At 39.4% G+C, this 17,650-nt stretch overlaps 1 protein-coding gene across 2 annotated transcripts in view; it reads right to left on the reverse strand.

The window, feature by feature from the left end:
- The window catches only part of C14H8orf88 (chromosome 14 C8orf88 homolog), a 37,414-nt gene extending 24,644 nt beyond the window's left edge, over window positions 1-12,770 (reverse strand). The window contains exons 1-3 of one of the 2 annotated variants that reach the window (XM_058698511.1): window positions 12,406-12,770; window positions 5,355-5,453; window positions 3,249-3,322 (exon numbers count right to left, since the gene is read on the reverse strand). In XM_058698511.1, coding sequence (XP_058554494.1) covers window positions 3,249-3,322; window positions 5,355-5,427 — 147 coding nt within the window. In that variant the 5' untranslated portion in view covers window positions 5,428-5,453; window positions 12,406-12,770. Of the gene's footprint in view, window positions 1-3,248; window positions 3,323-5,354; window positions 5,475-12,405 lie in introns of both variants that reach the window. The other variant, XM_058698512.1, reaches the window with a different exon arrangement.
- Window positions 12,771-17,650: the final 4,880 nt, after the last annotated feature.

A 17,650-nucleotide genomic window follows, 5' to 3' on the forward strand; every position in this document is an offset into this window, starting at 1 on the left:
AACCTCTCTGACCTTGGCCGCAGCAACTTCTTACTCAACACGTCTACAGACGCAAGGGAAACAAAAGCAAAACTGCACTATTGGGACCTCATCAAGATAAAAAGCTTCTGCACAGCAAAGGAAACTATCAGCAAAAATAAAAGGCAGCTAACTGAATGGGAAAAGATATTTGCAAATGACATATCAGATAAAGGATTAGTATCTAGAATCTATAAAGAACTTATGAAACTCAACACCCAAAAAATAATCCAGTGAAGAAATGGGCAAAAGACATGAATAGACACTTTTCCAAAGAAGACATCCAGGTGGCCAACTGACACATGAAAAGATGCTCAACATCACTCATCATCAGGGAAATACGAATTAAAACCACAATGAGATACTACCTCGTACCAGTCAGAATGGCTAAAATTAATAAGTCAGGGAACAACAGATGTTGGCAAGGATGTGGAGAAAGAAGATCTCTTTTGCACTGCTGGTGGAATGCAAACTGGTACAGCCACTATGGAAAACTTCAAGAGGTTCCTCAAAAATGTTAAAAATACCCCATGACCCAGCAATTGCACTACTAAGTATATATCCAAGGGATACAAGTGTACTGTTTTGAAGGGGCACATACACCCCAATGTTTATAGCAGTGCTATTGACCATAGCCAAATTATGGAAAGAGCCCAAATGTCCATCGACAGATGAATGGATAAAGAAGATGTGGAATGGGGGCGCCTGGGTGTCTCAGTCGGTTGAGCATCCAACTTCAGCTCAGGTCGTGATCTCACGGTTTGTGAGTTCAAGCCCCGTGTTGGGCTCTGTGCTGATGGCTCAGAGCCTCGAGCCTGCTTCAGATTCTGTGTCTCCCTCTCTCTCTGACCCTCCCCTACTCACACTCTGTCTCTGTGTGTGTCTCTCTCTCTCTCAAGAATAAACATTAAAAAAAAGAAGAAGATGTGGTGTATACACACACACACACACACACACACACACACACACAATGGAGCATTACTCAGCAATCAAAAGAATGAAATCTTGCCATTTACAACAACGTGGATGGAACTAGAGGGTATTATGCTAAAGGAAATAAGTCGGTCAGAGAAAGACAAATATCATATGACTTCATTCATATGTGGAATTTAAGATACAGAACAGATGAACAGAAGGGAAGCGAAGCAAAAATAATATAAAAACAGGGAGGGGGACAAAACATGAGACTCTTAAATATGGAGAACAAACAGAGGATTGCTGGAGGGGCTGTGGGTGGGGGGATGGGCTAAATGGGTGAGGGGCACTAAGGAAGACACTTGCTGGGATGAGCACTGGGTGTTATACATAGGGAATGAATCACTGGAATCTACTCATGAAATCATTATTGCACTATATGCTAACTTGGATGTAAATTATAAATAAATAAATAGATAGATAGATAAATGAATGAATAAATAAATAAATAAATAAATAAATAAATAAAATATAATTAGATACTAACACTCACATCCTAAAATGGCTAAAAAGTGGTAGGCTCTGAAGCAACTGTAACCGGCACATACTACTGGTGGGAATGTAAGTACAACCACTTCAGAAAACATACCACCTGTTTCTTATAAAGATTACCTGCTAACATACTACTACTACTTCAGTTTTATAATGCAGAGAACCTCTCGAACATGTATAAAATATATGGAGGAATGTTCGCTGTAGCATTTACTATAATATAGAAACAAGTGCCAAGCCCATCAAGAGAAAATGAACAACAAAATAAATGTAGTTATTTGTATGTAAAAAGAGATTTTTTTATGTCAGCACATATAGAACTGCTTTGTTCATTTTACAAGTTGCCTAATATTCTATTTATTATGAATATACTTATTCTTATGCATGCATTATCTATTTCTAGAAGTATCTAGGTAAGAAACTGGTAGACTGGTCACTTCTGATCAGAGGAAATCAGTGACTACGGGATGGCGATTGCAGGGAAATTTTCCATTCATGCCATTTTGCATGTTTTCAATTTTGATTATTGTACTTATTCAAAAAGTTAGATAGTTTAAAACATAAACCTAAATGAGAAAAGAATGGCAAAAATACATGTGGGTACAGTACTATTTATATAAAATTACAAAACAGTTAAAACAATTCTATTTGTTGTAGCAAAAGTATGAACACATTCGTGAAAACAGTAACAAATCGAGAACATTTGGAAGAAGGTGAGAAGGAAGGTGAGAAGACAATGGGATGGTGGAGGGGACACGGTCCACAGACACAGCCAGGAGAACTGCTGCACAAATGGAGAGAGCAGTTACTACATGCCAGACACAGTGCTCAGAACTTTGGGAGCCTCAGCTCACTGCTGCCTCTTCCTTACACCAACCTAGGAGCCCCATTTTCAGGTGAGGAAACTGAGGCTCTGACAAGTGAAAGAAATCACTCACGCCAGGTCACGGGGCTGGGAAGTGACAGAGCCGGGGCTCAAGCTCATCTTCCTCTCGGAACCCTGGCATGTGGCTGTGTCTCTCTCAGGCCAGCTACCCCCTCTCTGGACCCATCTCCAGCACAAGTCCCAAGGCACACCCTTAATGCAATGCTTGGGGATGGCAGAAAATAAGATTCCAATGCACAATGAGAACTATTCTCACATACCTACACATGGAGTGAGAAGAGGAGGGTGTGAAAAAAATGAAATGGTGGGATTCTGTCCTAAAGCCACGACTACACTGTATATTAACTAACTTGAGAATAAATAAAATAAGATAAAATTAAAAAAAGAAAATGAGATAGTGGAGGGATATAGAGGGTTTTGAACATTATCTTATTTAGGTTTTTTCTTTAACATTTTCTAAAACAAACAAATATAGCAAAATGTTTAGGCTTGGAAATGGTGGGCAACAGGTATAATTTTCTTTAATATAATTTCAAAAAGTATATAAAGCATGGGGCACCCGGGTAGTTCAGTCTGTTAAACATGAAACTCTTGATTTTAGCTCAGGTCATGACCTCACGAATTGTGAGTTCGAGTCCCACATCAGGCTCCACACTGGCAGTGCAGAGCCTGCTTGGGACTCTCCCTCTCTCTCTGCCCCTCCCCACCCCTCTCTCTCAAAATAAATATATAAACTTAAAAAATAATTTCAAAAATAATTCAAAAAAAAAAAACCTATATAAAGCACCCAGCACAGTGCCCGGCATAAAATACTCATCTAACAAATGTTACCTTCCAGTCTGCAATGCTTCATTTTATTATAATTTCTAGGACTTACTCTGCTAACTCCGCTTTGTAAGCACTGAGTTTTGCACGGATATTCGTTTTGAAAGTTGAAAGGGAATACTGCTCCTATTAGGACAGAAAAAAAGAAAACTACATTAAATACCCATTACCACAACCTAAAAACCTTAAGTACCCAAAATATTCTAGGCACTGTTTTGAGATATTTTCTGATGGTTCCTCTACTCAACAAACATTCATTCAACACTATAAAACACTATGAAATGTCACCCACTATGTTAGGGAATGGGTATGTAAGTGTGAAAAGAGTTCAGAGATAAAAGAGCTCATGGTCTGTTTTGAGAAACAAGCTCATAAACAATTACTATGATAAAAACAAGTTATCTGAGAGGTACAGAGAAGATACTAGGGCTTTGTGATATAGAAGAAAGCTTTGCAAAAGGAAGTAATTCTATCTGGATCTTAAAAACAATTTTTGGGGGATGTGAGCTAGTTAAGGAGTACAGAAGAAGTATATTCAAAAAGGCCAAAATTAATTTCTGATTAAACTTTTCTACCCAATAAACCCACTCCTTTCTGGATCTTAAGAGGATATAATTAAATGAGAGATGAGCCCACTACCTTTTGCCCCTACAAGGGCCTTGGAGGGAAAGGATGAACAAAAAACTGCATCTGTACAGACGAGGGAGTGAGAGGTGCTGTGAAAAGGCTGGTCACAGGAGCTGCTGCCAATGGCTTTATACCCTTCCCTTTACAAGAAAATCTGAGACTTGATCCTAAACAACTGCTACTTCAGCACACCAGAAGGAGATGCATCAGGGCACCTGGGTGGCTGAGTGGGTTAAGCGTCCAACTCTCGATTTCCGCTCAGGTCATGATCTCATGGTTCATGAGACCAAGCCCGGTGCCAGGCTCTGTGCTGACAGCATGCAGCCTACTTGGGATTCTGTCTCTCTCTCTGCCCCTCCCGTGCTCATGCTCTCTTTCAAAAATAAATAAATAAACATTTAAAAGAAAGAGAGAGAGAGAGAGAGAGAGAGAGAGAGAGAGAGAGAGAGAGGACATGGCATCAACACTGCCAAAGCTATGGTCCAGAAGATTCCTTAATTTCATTTGTCTGTCTTAAGTCACACAGCCATCTTCAGAAGAAACATGACCAAAGTAGAGACCATCTTCCTTGTAAGAACCAAGGATGGGAGAATAAACAGAAGATTGAGGAACTGGTGCCATTTCTATCTTTTCTCCTTCATCTTTGCACCCAACAAAAGAGCTATTTTTTTTTCCTTTTTCTAAACAGCAAGTTACTTAGTTGAACACATGGACCAAAGAGTATTTTAATAGGATGGGCCAAAGAGTATTTTGATAGGATGGTGAGAAATAGATTTGTATATTAATATTTAATTTAATTTAATAATTGATTAAAAATGCATACATGTATGTGTATACACACACACACACACACACACACACACACACACACACCCCTAAGTTAGAATATAGAAGCCATTCTTTCGACAATGAAAAACTAAAAGGTTAATATTCCAATTAAGGAAAGTATTTTAAGAATTTGCCCCAAATCCTAGTTTTATGAGCAAAAGAGAAATTTTTAATTTTAGAAATTTTTGTTTAGATTTTCCAAAAAATAATACTGTATGTTCCAACTCAAGTATAGCCCTAACCTGTAACTGTTGTTTTGCCTGTATTCAGTAATTAATTCATCCATTCATTCATTTATATGCAGTTAGGAATTTTTTTTTTTTAAAGGCCAATTCTCTCTCCCTCATGATTGCTTTGCTCTACAGTGACCATAATCACCGGGCACAATTTGGGTTGAGAATATCATTTTAAGCAGAAGCCAGTTAACCATGAAAACGAGGCATGAAAATAAATACATAAAGTTTTTCTCAGGCAAGACCTATTCTTCTTCCTACCTTTGCTGGTCTGGTAGCCTATGCAGTGGGAGACTAGTAAGAGTCTTTTTCTTTGGTAATACTTTTAAACTCTTCAAACAAAGGAGACCATTAGTTTTCATTATTCTCTATCCACCATAAACAATCACTTTATATATGAGTTCGCCTTTCAAATACTACTTAGCCATTATCCAATTCATCTCTAAAGATGTATACCCGAGATTACTTACCAGGGGGAGAAGTCAGATGACGAACAGGTCTTGCTGGTTGAAGCGGTTTACCAATCAATTTTTTGGTTTCCATTATCACAAAGACCTTGAAGTTCCATACTTGAAGAGGGAAAAAGACATCTGATCTTTTTGACAAGATAATCAAAATGCTTTAACAAATTTTATATATATATATACACATATATATGTGTGTGTGTGTGTATATATATATATATATACACATATATATGTGTGTGTGTGTGTATATATATATATATATATATAACCACAACACTCATTTGAAGATACCTACACCTTATAAGTTAAGGAGTTAAGGTGGAAAAAATCACAAGCCCTTAAAATAATATGTGACAATCTTTATAGCATCTGTCATGATGGAACATTCCCTCTTTTAAAACATTTTACTCCTTTAACTTGCCTGACTTTTCTTTTGGTTTCCTATACCTTTGACTACCTCTTCTAACTTCCTTAGCTTATTCCTCTTCATTTCTCCAATGAAATTCAGGAATTCTTCCAAATTTGGCTTTGATCCTCTTCGTTGACCTGATCTACTCTCCTCATGATTTCAACTACCTATCTACGTGATAGACATGCCCTAATTTATACATATAGCACCTACCTCTCTTTTAAATCCCAGTTCTATTTTTCTTTTTTTTTTTTTTTTTATTTTTTAAAATTTTTTTTTTGTCAACATTTTTTATTTATTTTTGGGACAGAGAGAGACAGAGCATGAACGGGGGAGGGGCAGAGAGAGAGGGAGACACAGAATCGGAAACAGGCTCCAGGCTCTGAGCCATCAGCCCAGAGCCTGACGCGGGGCTCAAACTCACGGACCGCCCGCGAGATCGTGACCTGGCTGAAGTCGGACGCTTAACCGACTGCGCCACCCAGGCGCCCCCCAGTTCTATTTTTCTAAAGATATTTCCATTTATATCTTATCACAGACACCTCAAATTCAACATATCCAAAATCAAATTCATTACTTTGACTCCAAAGATGCTCGTCCTCCTGTAGTCCTTAAAGTCTTCACCAACTCCATCAGACCAACTTTGGCTAAATAAGATCTAAAATAAAAGTCTCCACACCATTAGTCTCTTAATTCCTGTCCATTCTACTTCCAAACTATTTCTCAAATCTATTTTCTTCATTCCCGCCACTACTCTTTTGGTTCCACAATAACTCTGAATTCATCTCCCTGATCACTGAGTGAGATCTAAAAACTCCCTTGTCTCCCTATGTTCCTGGGACACAGAGAGTATGCCCACATCATGGCATTAAGAACATTGTACTCTACATAATGGCTGTTTGTCTTCCATACTTGGCAAAAGTGAGGAGCAGATTCTGTAACTGAGGAACAATATTTTCATTCACCCCCTTTCCCTGGCAACTAACAGTACCTGGACTGGATCCAAAGTAGGTGCTGAACAAATGGGTAAATAGAACCTCTTTCTCTCCAAACTATGATCCCTTTACATACACACACCTGCTTAGAAAACGTCAGTTCCTCATCACCTCCTGGATTACTCATAATAGAAACAGAGGCCAACATCCATGTGTCATGCAGAGTGAACTATTTACCTAAGTTATGTCATTTAAGATTCAGAACAACTCTATCAGTTAGGCACAATGAAGAGTGAAATCTCAGGTCTCAGGTGAGCCTACCTGTTGTTAATATTATGGCTCCAGCACCTAGTTATATAACTACAGAAAACAGTAGCCTCTACCTCCTAGGTTTGATGTGAAAACTAAATTATATGTATAAAGTATTAGCAAAATGTCTGGCACACAGTAAGAGCTCAATAAATTTTACCCTCGTTATTTAATAATACTAATTTGACAGATAAAGCTTAGAGAAATTAGGTATCTTGCCCAAGATCCTGAGTCTAGGAAGTGATAGCATGCCATGTTCACGCTTCTGGCCAAAAAGAATCAAGAATCTCCCCAACCGTTTTCCACCCCATACCCAGCCAGAACTGAACAGGTTCGTACCCTTATGTGCTCACAAAACACCCCTGTATCTACCCTCTTCCAATGTGGTATTTACTGCACTAGTCACAATTATCTTTTACCTGACCATTAAATTACAGTTCTATCACACAGGTCTATCACCAGTGTCTACTACAGTGTCTAGAACACTGTGGGTGTTTAATAGATTGTTGAATTCATAAATGTTATTTTGTTTTACCACATACTTATACATTCCAGAGTTCCTTCACTCTCCCTGCTGCTCTTCTCCCAAAGTGCTATTCGTTTTTCAAGACCAAAGTCAAGTTACTTGCTTCGAAAATATTCTCGTGTCTCAACGGTAACGTTAAATAAAATAGTTCACATGAAGCTTTCTAGTTCCTAACAAATAGTTGACAGTAAAATAACAATAATTTATTTTTCCTCTTCCACTGACCCCGACTGTATTTTATTAACTATTCTAAAATGTACCACAGTAAATCTATTTCATGTGTTTGATTAGACTGAGTTAGCTGACACTGAAAAAACTGTATCTTATTTATCTTCGTATCATAGTACCTGCAACACAATTGGTTTTACTAAATAAATCTATAAATTTAAATACCTTCTAAATATAACTAAAACCTTCTGATGCCTGAATAGGATATAGCTTTTCAAATTATGATGCCTATTAAGACAAAACTAAAAATAAAATTCCACCTGACTTTATATCTGCTTATCCAGAGACAAATGTAACCATATGATTTTAAGCAGATCATTACCTAAATGACTGTTTCCCTAAGTATATAATAGGGTTAATAACTCCCTGTTAGCTCCAAAAACATACTTTTACCTATTTATAAATGCCTCGGGACATTTTATGCTAAGCAAAGTAAGTCAATCAGAGAAAGACAAATATCATATGATTTCACTCATATGTGGAATTTAAGAAACAAAACTGATGAACAAAGGGGAAGGGAACCAAAAAACAGGGAGACAAACCATAAGAGATTCTTAAATACAGATTAAAAGCTGAGGGTTGCTGGAGGGGTGTTCGGTGGGGGGATGGGCTGAATGGGGGATGGGCATTAAGGAGGCACTTGTTGGGATGAACACTGGGTGTCATATGTAAGTGATGAATCACTAAATTCTATTCCTGAAATCATTATTACACTGTATGTTAACTAAGTTGGATTTCAATTAAACAATAAGTAAAAAAAAAATGGCTCTAGACATTACTCAAATGTTAAAATCATAAATTTATAAACAACTTCTCAAAGTTAGCACTGAAAACTAAGTGCAAAAACAGTTACTTTTTCCTGAAGTTTGGAGAGCCAGCTAGTATTCCTCATTAATACCTATGGAGCTTTTGCGATGTGTCTCTTAGCTGGTATTTCAACATGGCTATTAGCAACCTTCTAAACAAAACTCATGCCGTCCGTACTTTTTGGCAATACAACTTTGATATAATAAGAAACAAAAAAAAACTTATAAACATATGTAGCAAAATATTTCAGACAAATATTTATTGAACATTTTCTATGTGGAAAGAAAATTTTAAATAAGGACCAAAAAGCAATCTAATGTTGTGTTATTTAATGTTTATCCTAGACATTTTAATTAGGACCCTAATACTAGCATGTAGTAACTTTCCATCCTGTTTCCCATATGAAACTAATGAATCAGAATACAATAGAGTACTTTGGCACACACTTTCTTGTTTTTCACTGCTCAGCTGAAATTGAGTTGATAGGTTGTAAAGTTTTTTCCAGTTGCTGAGCAATGCAAATCCACGGTATTCAAACTAGGGATTTTCAAGAGTTGGGGAGTTACAGAACTATTATATGATTTTGCAACACAAGTATATAAACAAAAAATAAAAGATCTTTTAGTATCGCCCACCCTTTCAATTTATAGTAGGAAAAATATAGCAAAGGCTCCAGATACATAAATTACTATCAGTTAAGGAAATGAGAAAAGATGATGTCATATAGTATTTAATTTTTTAAGTAAACTGTGTCTGTATAGAGACACTGACATTATAGGGAATAAGTTTGGAATTCACAGTATACAACAGCATCATGTCTTAAACAGTGTTATTAATGGAAAAGGCAAGTATTTACATTAATTATTACAGTAATTATTATTGAAAAACTGAATCACAGGATTGAAATCTATGAAGGACAGGACTCCACAAACCAAAGCCTAACTCTCGGTTTAGGTCAAAAATCATAAAGATTTAACTACAAAAATATTATACAAAATAACTTCAATCTTAAACTAATGCCTGCTTCACTCACCCAATATAGAGCTCCAAAAGTTTCCTTTGAAGCTACTAATACTACCTAGGGTAGGCCTTTATGGTATCAACTGTTACAAAGGACAACACTTGCAGAAGCAAAAAAAAATCGTACTTAAAACACTGGATAACAAGTAGTTGGCCAATCATAGAGTTGTCTTTTAAACTATGAATATATAGCTTTGTGGTATATTTTTTAAAAAAGCATTTTGATCCAGTCTCAAAAATTTCATTCTATTAATACATGCTGAGAACTAGCTACTGAATAGTTTTGTTGTTTTTTTTTTTCAAGTTTACACATAGTTAACAAATCATCTCAAAAATCCAACTGCCATCTCAGGAAGCTTCAGTTGCTATTCTACATCTAGCAATACTAAAGTATATCTCAGGTCCCTTTTCTGTTCAAAAAAAAAAAAAAATTCAAACTAAATATAAATCTTAAGGACCCACCAATGTCGCAGACCAATTGGGACATAATCTTACTATGCAACGTATGCCATTCATTTATTATTAAAACTCCATTTTTGAGGTCCTATTACATGCTAAATGCTTTACATATGTTATTTCATTTTGAGCCACACATTAAATACTGTAGAGAATCACTATTAGTCATCTTACAGATGTAAAACCTGATGCTCAGAAAAAGAAGAGAGATTCCCAAGATCACCTAGTATATATATGGCAAAAATGAGGATTTAACTATAAAGTTCATGCCCTTGTCTCTAAACTTGCATGTTTGGTAAGTAAAAGAAAGACATAGGACTCTCTACTATTCCATATGGACACTGCATATATGGGTTTTTTTTAAATGAATTAGAACATTTATACATAAATAGACTTGCTGAATAAACTAACATATATAAATAATTTCCATTGCCTCAATTTATAATTTTTCTTAGAATACTAAATAAATTACACGATTACTGTGCTTTCCTCATTCTGTAGACATACTATAACAATGCCAAACTTACCACGGGTCACAACTTAAGAAAAATACTATGTACTGTATTTAGAAGCTGGATACTAACAATTTCCAATTTAAATTCTCTATTTCTTTAGAAAATGCTGATGATTCTGCAATTAATAAGATCATACAGATGAATGAATAAAGAATATGTGATATATATATATATATATATATATATATATATATACACACACACATGCTTATATATACACACATACACACAATGGAATATTACTCAGCCATAAAAAAGACTGAAATCCCCCCCCCCACTTGCAACAACATGGGTGGATCTAGAGTATAATGCTAAGCGAAATATGCCAGTCAGAAAAACACAAAATACGAAATTTCACTCTTGTGGAATTTAAGAAACAAAATAAATGAACAAAGAAAAAAAAGAGATTAAAAAAAAAAACCCTACACCCTTAACAATAGAGAACAAACAAATGGTTCCCAGAGGGAAGGTGAAGCAGGGGCATGAGGGAAATAGGTGAATGGGATTAAGAGTCACTTATCTTAATGAGTAATACATGGAATTGCTGAATCACTATGTTATACACCTGAAACTAACATAACACTGTGTTAACTGGAATTAAAACAAAACACTGGAATTAAAACAAAAAGAAATACAATCATATAAAATTAAATAATCTGAGAAGTGGAAAGACCATGCCTTCATCTACCTCATGTATATGTCCCATGTGATAATCAGACAGGATTTAATCTCAATTTTCAACTTCAAAATACTATTATACTAAGTTAGGATTCCTTGAAACCAAATGCTCTTTGCAAATAAACAGCACAGAATGATAAACTGATAGATGAAAATAATATAAAGGAAATACAGGGGAGTTAAGACATAAACCGATTACGACTTAGGTGATAAAAGATATTTTATATTCCACAAATCAGGCTGCCACATGAGAGAAAAATTTAAACTATCAAAAAGTTGTGAGAGCGTTCCATAAAATACTTTCCATTTCATACCTTCTCTTTAAAACTTACCAAAAAAAAAACCTTTTGGTCTGTGATGTACCTTGCAAAACAAACAAAATTTAACACTTAGGTAGGATAAAAACTGTCCAATAATGTGCACTTGTGGTCATAACTGATGTAACTGTCCTTTTCTTTAACTTTGCCTAAAATATCAGTAATTAAAACCTCTTGATACAAATATTGAATCATTATGTCGTAAACCTGAAACCGTTAGATGTCAATTATATCTCAGGTTTTTTTAATGGTGTATCTTGACTTACAACTTCTGCGAAATACCTTCAGTTACTTTCACGAACCATTTGATTCTGCGAATTAACCGTATATATGTTTCTTGGCTCTCTTTTTCCTATTGGGCTTTCTTTTTTATTGTCTGTAATTTAATCTAATTAATTATTGATTTACTGTTGAAATTTGCCTCAAATTAGTAGTGATGGTGCCAGGGTATGGGGGACAAAGTCTTCAAACCATCGCACCACCAAGGACCAGGTCCTGGGACAGAGGGCGCTATGTACTTACTTTTTTCTGGCGTTTTTGTTTTTTGTTTTAATTATGCCCTCAGCAGTGTAACTCTCCCTCGGCCCCTGGCCCCTCGCCCTTCGCCAGGTGTTCCCACAACAGCCACCACCCTTTCCTCCCAACGGGCTCGCCCCCTTAGCACTCTACCACCCACCTAGGGGGCCCTGGGGGGCCTTGCCGGGATTTGTCCCCCCCCCCCGACCCCGGGGATCCCCTCCCTCACAACTCTCCCGGGGTCCGAGCTCCGAGAGGGCGCCCACCGCCTCCTCACACCCCGGGCCCGACTTCTGCCCCCCACCCCCCAGATCGGTTCATCCTCCCCAGCCACCTACCGCCTCAAGATCGGGGAGGATTTCGGGGCAGCAGCGTCGCCGCGCTCAACCCAAACGCGGCGGCCCAGCGCCCCGCTGCCCGTCGGGGAACGGCTCCCGCCGCGCGTCCGCTCAAGGCCGGGGGCGGCGGCAGCGGAGGCGGGGCCGACTGCGACTCGGAGGGGCTCGAGGCGGACAGGGGGCGGGAGCGGGGGCGGGGCCTGCGGTGCCGGGTCCGGAGCTCGGCCGCGCGGGGCCAGAACCGTTAAGCCGGCAGCGCGCGCGCCTCCCCGGGCGTGCTGGGCGAGCGGGGCTTCTGGCTGCCCGCGCGCAGTGCGGAGGAGGCCGGGGGTGGCCTCTCCGAGGTGCTGGCAGGCTCGCCCTGGACGGGGCGCGCCCGCATGAACAGCCTCCGGGACCCCAGTCGGCGCCCCTGCTCGCCGGAGACGGGGAGACGCGAGGCGAGCCGCCTGCGCCGGGCGGGCGTCGGGCTCCAGGCAGCGACTGTGAGCGAGGCCGCCTCTGTGAGCGAGGCCTCCCGCGTCAGAGCTGCCGGCCGGCCCCGACGGCGCGGGCCGCTCTCCCCGCCGAGTCCTGCTAGGATTCGAGCTGCCAGCAACGGTTACCTTAATCTCACTCAGACTGCCGTCCCCAAAGACCAAGAATGGTTGAAGCACCTCCATCCGAATCTTTTGTTTTCAGTCTTCACCTTTATTCTTTCATTTCATTCGCCCCTCTGGGTGCTGGCAGGAGACAGGAGGCGTGGGGCGGCTGCCGGGGGGAACGGGGTAGTTTGGTCGTCCCGGGCTCACAACCCGGCGGGCGCCTGCGCTAGCTGGCACTTGGGGGGTGTGGGGGGCGTGCTAAGTACTGTGCCGGAGGAGCAGATTTAGGCTGGGAGCTCAGTACCTGACTCGGGGCTAGGGCGTCGGAGCGGTTTTCAGAGCTGGGCCCCTGGTGTGTTGCATTTGGCCCGAGGAAAGAAGGCAGGAAAGGAGGGGAGGAAGTGCCCAAGGCAAAGTGTCCAGTGTGGGGTAACTGGGGTTGGGGAACGGATAGTGGGGAAATGAAACAGAAGAGGACATGAATTAGGTCTTAACTCTTTCTTAGTTTGTCCTTTTGAGTATTTTGCAAGATCATTCTGACAGCCGTTATGGAGGACAGATTTTGAGGGCAGGGGGATACAGCAGAGTTAAATAGGCCCACGAGGAGGCTTCCTGGGAGGCATTTGCAATGACTCCAGTAAGAAATTATGTCCTAGAAGTAGCGAAGATCTGAGAGATGTTGCTGAAGTGAAATCAACATTTAGTGACAGATTGGACGGAAGGGTGAATAAGGGAATCTAGGTAACTCGTGAGTTTCTGACTTGGGCAAACAAGTGAATAGGTGGTGGTAACATAAGGTAGGGAATGCGAGAGGCTGAACAGATTTGGGGAGGGAAATGATCAATTCAGAGTGGGACTCATAAATATATTATAATGGGATATTTAAGTTGTATCCAAACAGCTATTTTAGAAATACAGAAAATATATAGCCATACATACATATGCCTATATATATACACACATATGTGTCATAGGCATTTAATGCACAATAATGGAATATTAGGAAAGGGAGGTTGATTGAGAAAATTCATGCATTCTGGAAGAAGTATTTAGAGAACTCAAAAGACAAGTAACATCCAAAGGAGGTTGTGTAAAGGCAAAATAAAGCTTGTCTAGAATAGGGTAAGAAGGAATGCCTCTCTGAAAAGGGATCATCTAGGTACACGTTAAAGCTGATGAAGAAGACTAGGAAAAAAAGTGTCTAGGTAAGCAGAATTCAGATATTAGTGCCCTGGGGCAAGAAAAACAAAATTTGGCAAAGTTCAGAAACTGATATGAAATCAGTATGGCTGGACAAGAGAAAAAGCAAGAAGAGAATCTTGAAGATGAGTTTGGAGAGATGGGAAAAGCCAAAAGCATACAAGGTTTTGTAGGTTCCAGTAGGGAGGTTTAATTTTATTATAAGAGCAATGGGAAACATTGAAGGGTTCCTGTGGGGCACTAATGTGATAGGATTTACCATTTTTCAAAAGGTATGGTTTCAGAAGCACTTTCATGCAATGTTAAGATTTTGCTATTTAAATGTTTTAGAGACAGAGACAGAGTTCTAGCAGGAGAGGGGCAAAGAAAGGGGAACAGAAGATCCAAAGCAGGTTCCACACTGACAGGCTGACAGCAGTGAGCCCAATTTGGGGCTCAAACCCACAAACCGTGAGATCGTGGCATGACCTGAGCGAAGTCTGACGCTCAACTGACTGAGCCACCCAGGCGCCCCCCAAGTTATTGCTATTTGGATGTAGAAATAGCTTCCAGGAATACTCCTACCCCTACTGAGACAACTTACCTGGCATCAGAACCTAAAAAGTGCAGGGTCAGAGGCACGGAGCACCAGTAGTCTGTGGACAATGGAGTCAAATCTTTCCAACCCCCAGATGTAGAAAATTATAAGTGTAGGATTCAGTTCTCATCTGTAGTCAAAACAGAAGTTTTCTTCTTCAAGAATATATTTAACAATATAACATATACATTTATATATATCACACAATAAAATTAGTTTGTATATATTACTATATGAAATCAATAGAATTTATTGTGACAAAAAAGTGAACCAGAAGAAAAAAAAAATTTTTTTGATCAAACCAAAAGCAGCGCGACAGCGAGACAGTGTGAGAGCGGGGGAAAGGGCAAAGGGAGAGAGGAATCCGAAGCAGGCTCCACATTAAGTGTGGAGCACGATGCAGGGCTCCATCCCATGATGCTGGGATCCTGACCTGGGCTGAAATCAAGAGGCACTGAGCCACCCAGGTGCCCTGAGACACATTTTAAATAGAAGTAATAGACTCCAAATTTTTTTGGTAATTGAAGGAGAATGAATCCTATAAATACACTGAAACGTTAAACTTGAAAAAATTTCTTGTTGATTTGAGTACAGATACTGGCATCTACAAGGATAATCTAGAACTGATAATACCCTTCTATGACAACAGCTTGGCAACAGGTTAGTGAGTAATTTCAAGAATATTTAAGGTTAATCACACTGATCAAGAAAAACTTGAAATGTTCTGTAATCACTAAGCTCACATAAGGAACTCCACAGCTTTCCCCAAAATTAGCACTACTAAAAACTGACATTATTTTGCTAAATAAGTTATGATTGAAATCAACTTCTCTAAATTTTCAATAATAAAAAATAAATTTTGATCAACTATGCTGAAGATATTACCAAACTATTTACTTTCACAAAGAAAATGTGTTACAAAATTTTCAAAGGAAGAGTCAATCAAAATACATAAAAGTTAGGTGCCTGGGTGGTTCAGTCCATTGAGCGTCCAGATCTTAATTTCAGCTCAGGTCATGATCTCACGGTTCTTGGGGTTGAGCCTGGAGTCAGGCCTGCTTAACATTCTCTCTCTCCTTCTCTCTTTACCCCTCTACTGCTTTCTCTCTCTCTGTCTCTGTCTCTCTCTCTCAAAATAAATCAACTTTAAAAAAATACTTCGAAGTTAAAAATATAGGTTAAGTAGAGGGGTGGTTCAGGCAGTTAAATATTTTTAAGGATTTTTTTAATGCCTGGCATTTGTCAGTCAGCTTTTTAAAATTTGTAACTGGTTGTCATTGCATTGCTTCTCTCATTCTAAGTAAACATTCACTTTGGTTTAAATAAAAAAAAAAGGTTTGGAGAGCGGATTGAGGGAAAACAAGAGTGGAAATAGGAATCCCAATTAGAAAGATCATAGCTCACAATTAAATGCCTTTTATTAATTGTAAGTAGAGGTTTTTGTTGCCATTACATTTCATATCTTATTCACAGTACCTTCCTTTTAAGTGAATAAAACCCTATATGAGCACCAATAACACACACACAAACCGGTTACCTGCTTTCATGAAATGTACCGTCTGGCGAGGTCACAGATTCACAAACACAATTCTAATTCAATAAGCTAATTGTGAAGATAAAGGCACTCCCAGTGTGTACGTGTGTGCCTGCGTGGTACTACTTTTTAGCCTAGAGAGTTGGGAAAAGCTGAATAGGGCAGCAATCATGGAGTGTTTACGAAATGATCTCCTTACTAGCCTCCTGCCAGTAGTCTGCCTCTCATTCACTTCTTCCACCTTTACAAAGCATTTTACGGATACATGTACACACAGACGCACACACACATCATCATGACAGCAATACATGAAAAACCATAGAGACTTGGTTCTATTCAGCTCAGCTCAGGAAAACACCACCACCACCAAAAACGTTTTGAAGACCTATGGCTGTTAGATGCCAGTCGCTGAGGATACGAAGACAAAGTGAGATAAGACTCAGTATGACCGAGGAACAATCGGCAAGATGAGAAAGATAGTCTTAAGGGTACCTATAAACTAATAAGTAAAATAGAGAGGGTGGTATATGCAGTAGTTAGAAGTGTATACTTAGCACAGAAGTTGTACAAGGAAATAATTCTATCTGGGGATGACAGGAGGAAGAGGGACCATGAAGAGTTCCTAGAGGCGGTAATGCCTGAGCAGGATTTCCAAGGATAAAAAGGAGTTTACCAACTTAGGGATATGCCATGCCGCCAGAAGGACATGTCCAAAGGCATACAGAGATGGAACAACAGTGAATACAAAAAACACTAGTAATTCAGTACTGCAGAAACACAAAATAGGAGACGCTGCTTGAGTCAGTGGTTCAGTATTAGGCTACAGAAGTATGGTCTTTTGTCTCCTAAAGGGTACAGAGAGACATTGAAGGACTTAGACATGAAGGACTTTAGACATGACAAGATTGTATGTGTGTTTGGAAAAGAATCACCCAAGTAACTGTTTAAAACGGGTCAAGAAGAGGGACAGGTAGCAGGCAAACCAAGAACGGCAGCAGAGAGATCAATTCATAGACGTTTACGGCCCCCCAGGCCCTGCTGATGAGAGCCACAAGTAAGGTAGGTAGGGGCACGAAGAAAGAGAAGTGCATGTATTTGAGAGAACAAAGGAAACCGGATGGACTGTAAAGGGTAGGAGAATGAGAAGTGAAAATGCTGAGGCCAGTTATTGATGTGGGCAGCTAGATGGATGGAAATAATGACAAAATATTGTGAGTTCCCTGAGGAGGAAAGAGGGAATGGGATGGATCTAGAGGGTAGGTGGAGGGCGGGGACAAAGGAAAGAACAGTTACGATAAATCATCTGCTATGAGAGGAAGGGGGGTCTCCTCTGGAAAGTATGATAAGGGG

This window comes from Neofelis nebulosa, chromosome 14 (genome assembly GCF_028018385.1).
Source record: "Neofelis nebulosa isolate mNeoNeb1 chromosome 14, mNeoNeb1.pri, whole genome shotgun sequence".
Lineage (NCBI taxonomy): Eukaryota > Metazoa > Chordata > Mammalia > Carnivora > Felidae > Neofelis > Neofelis nebulosa.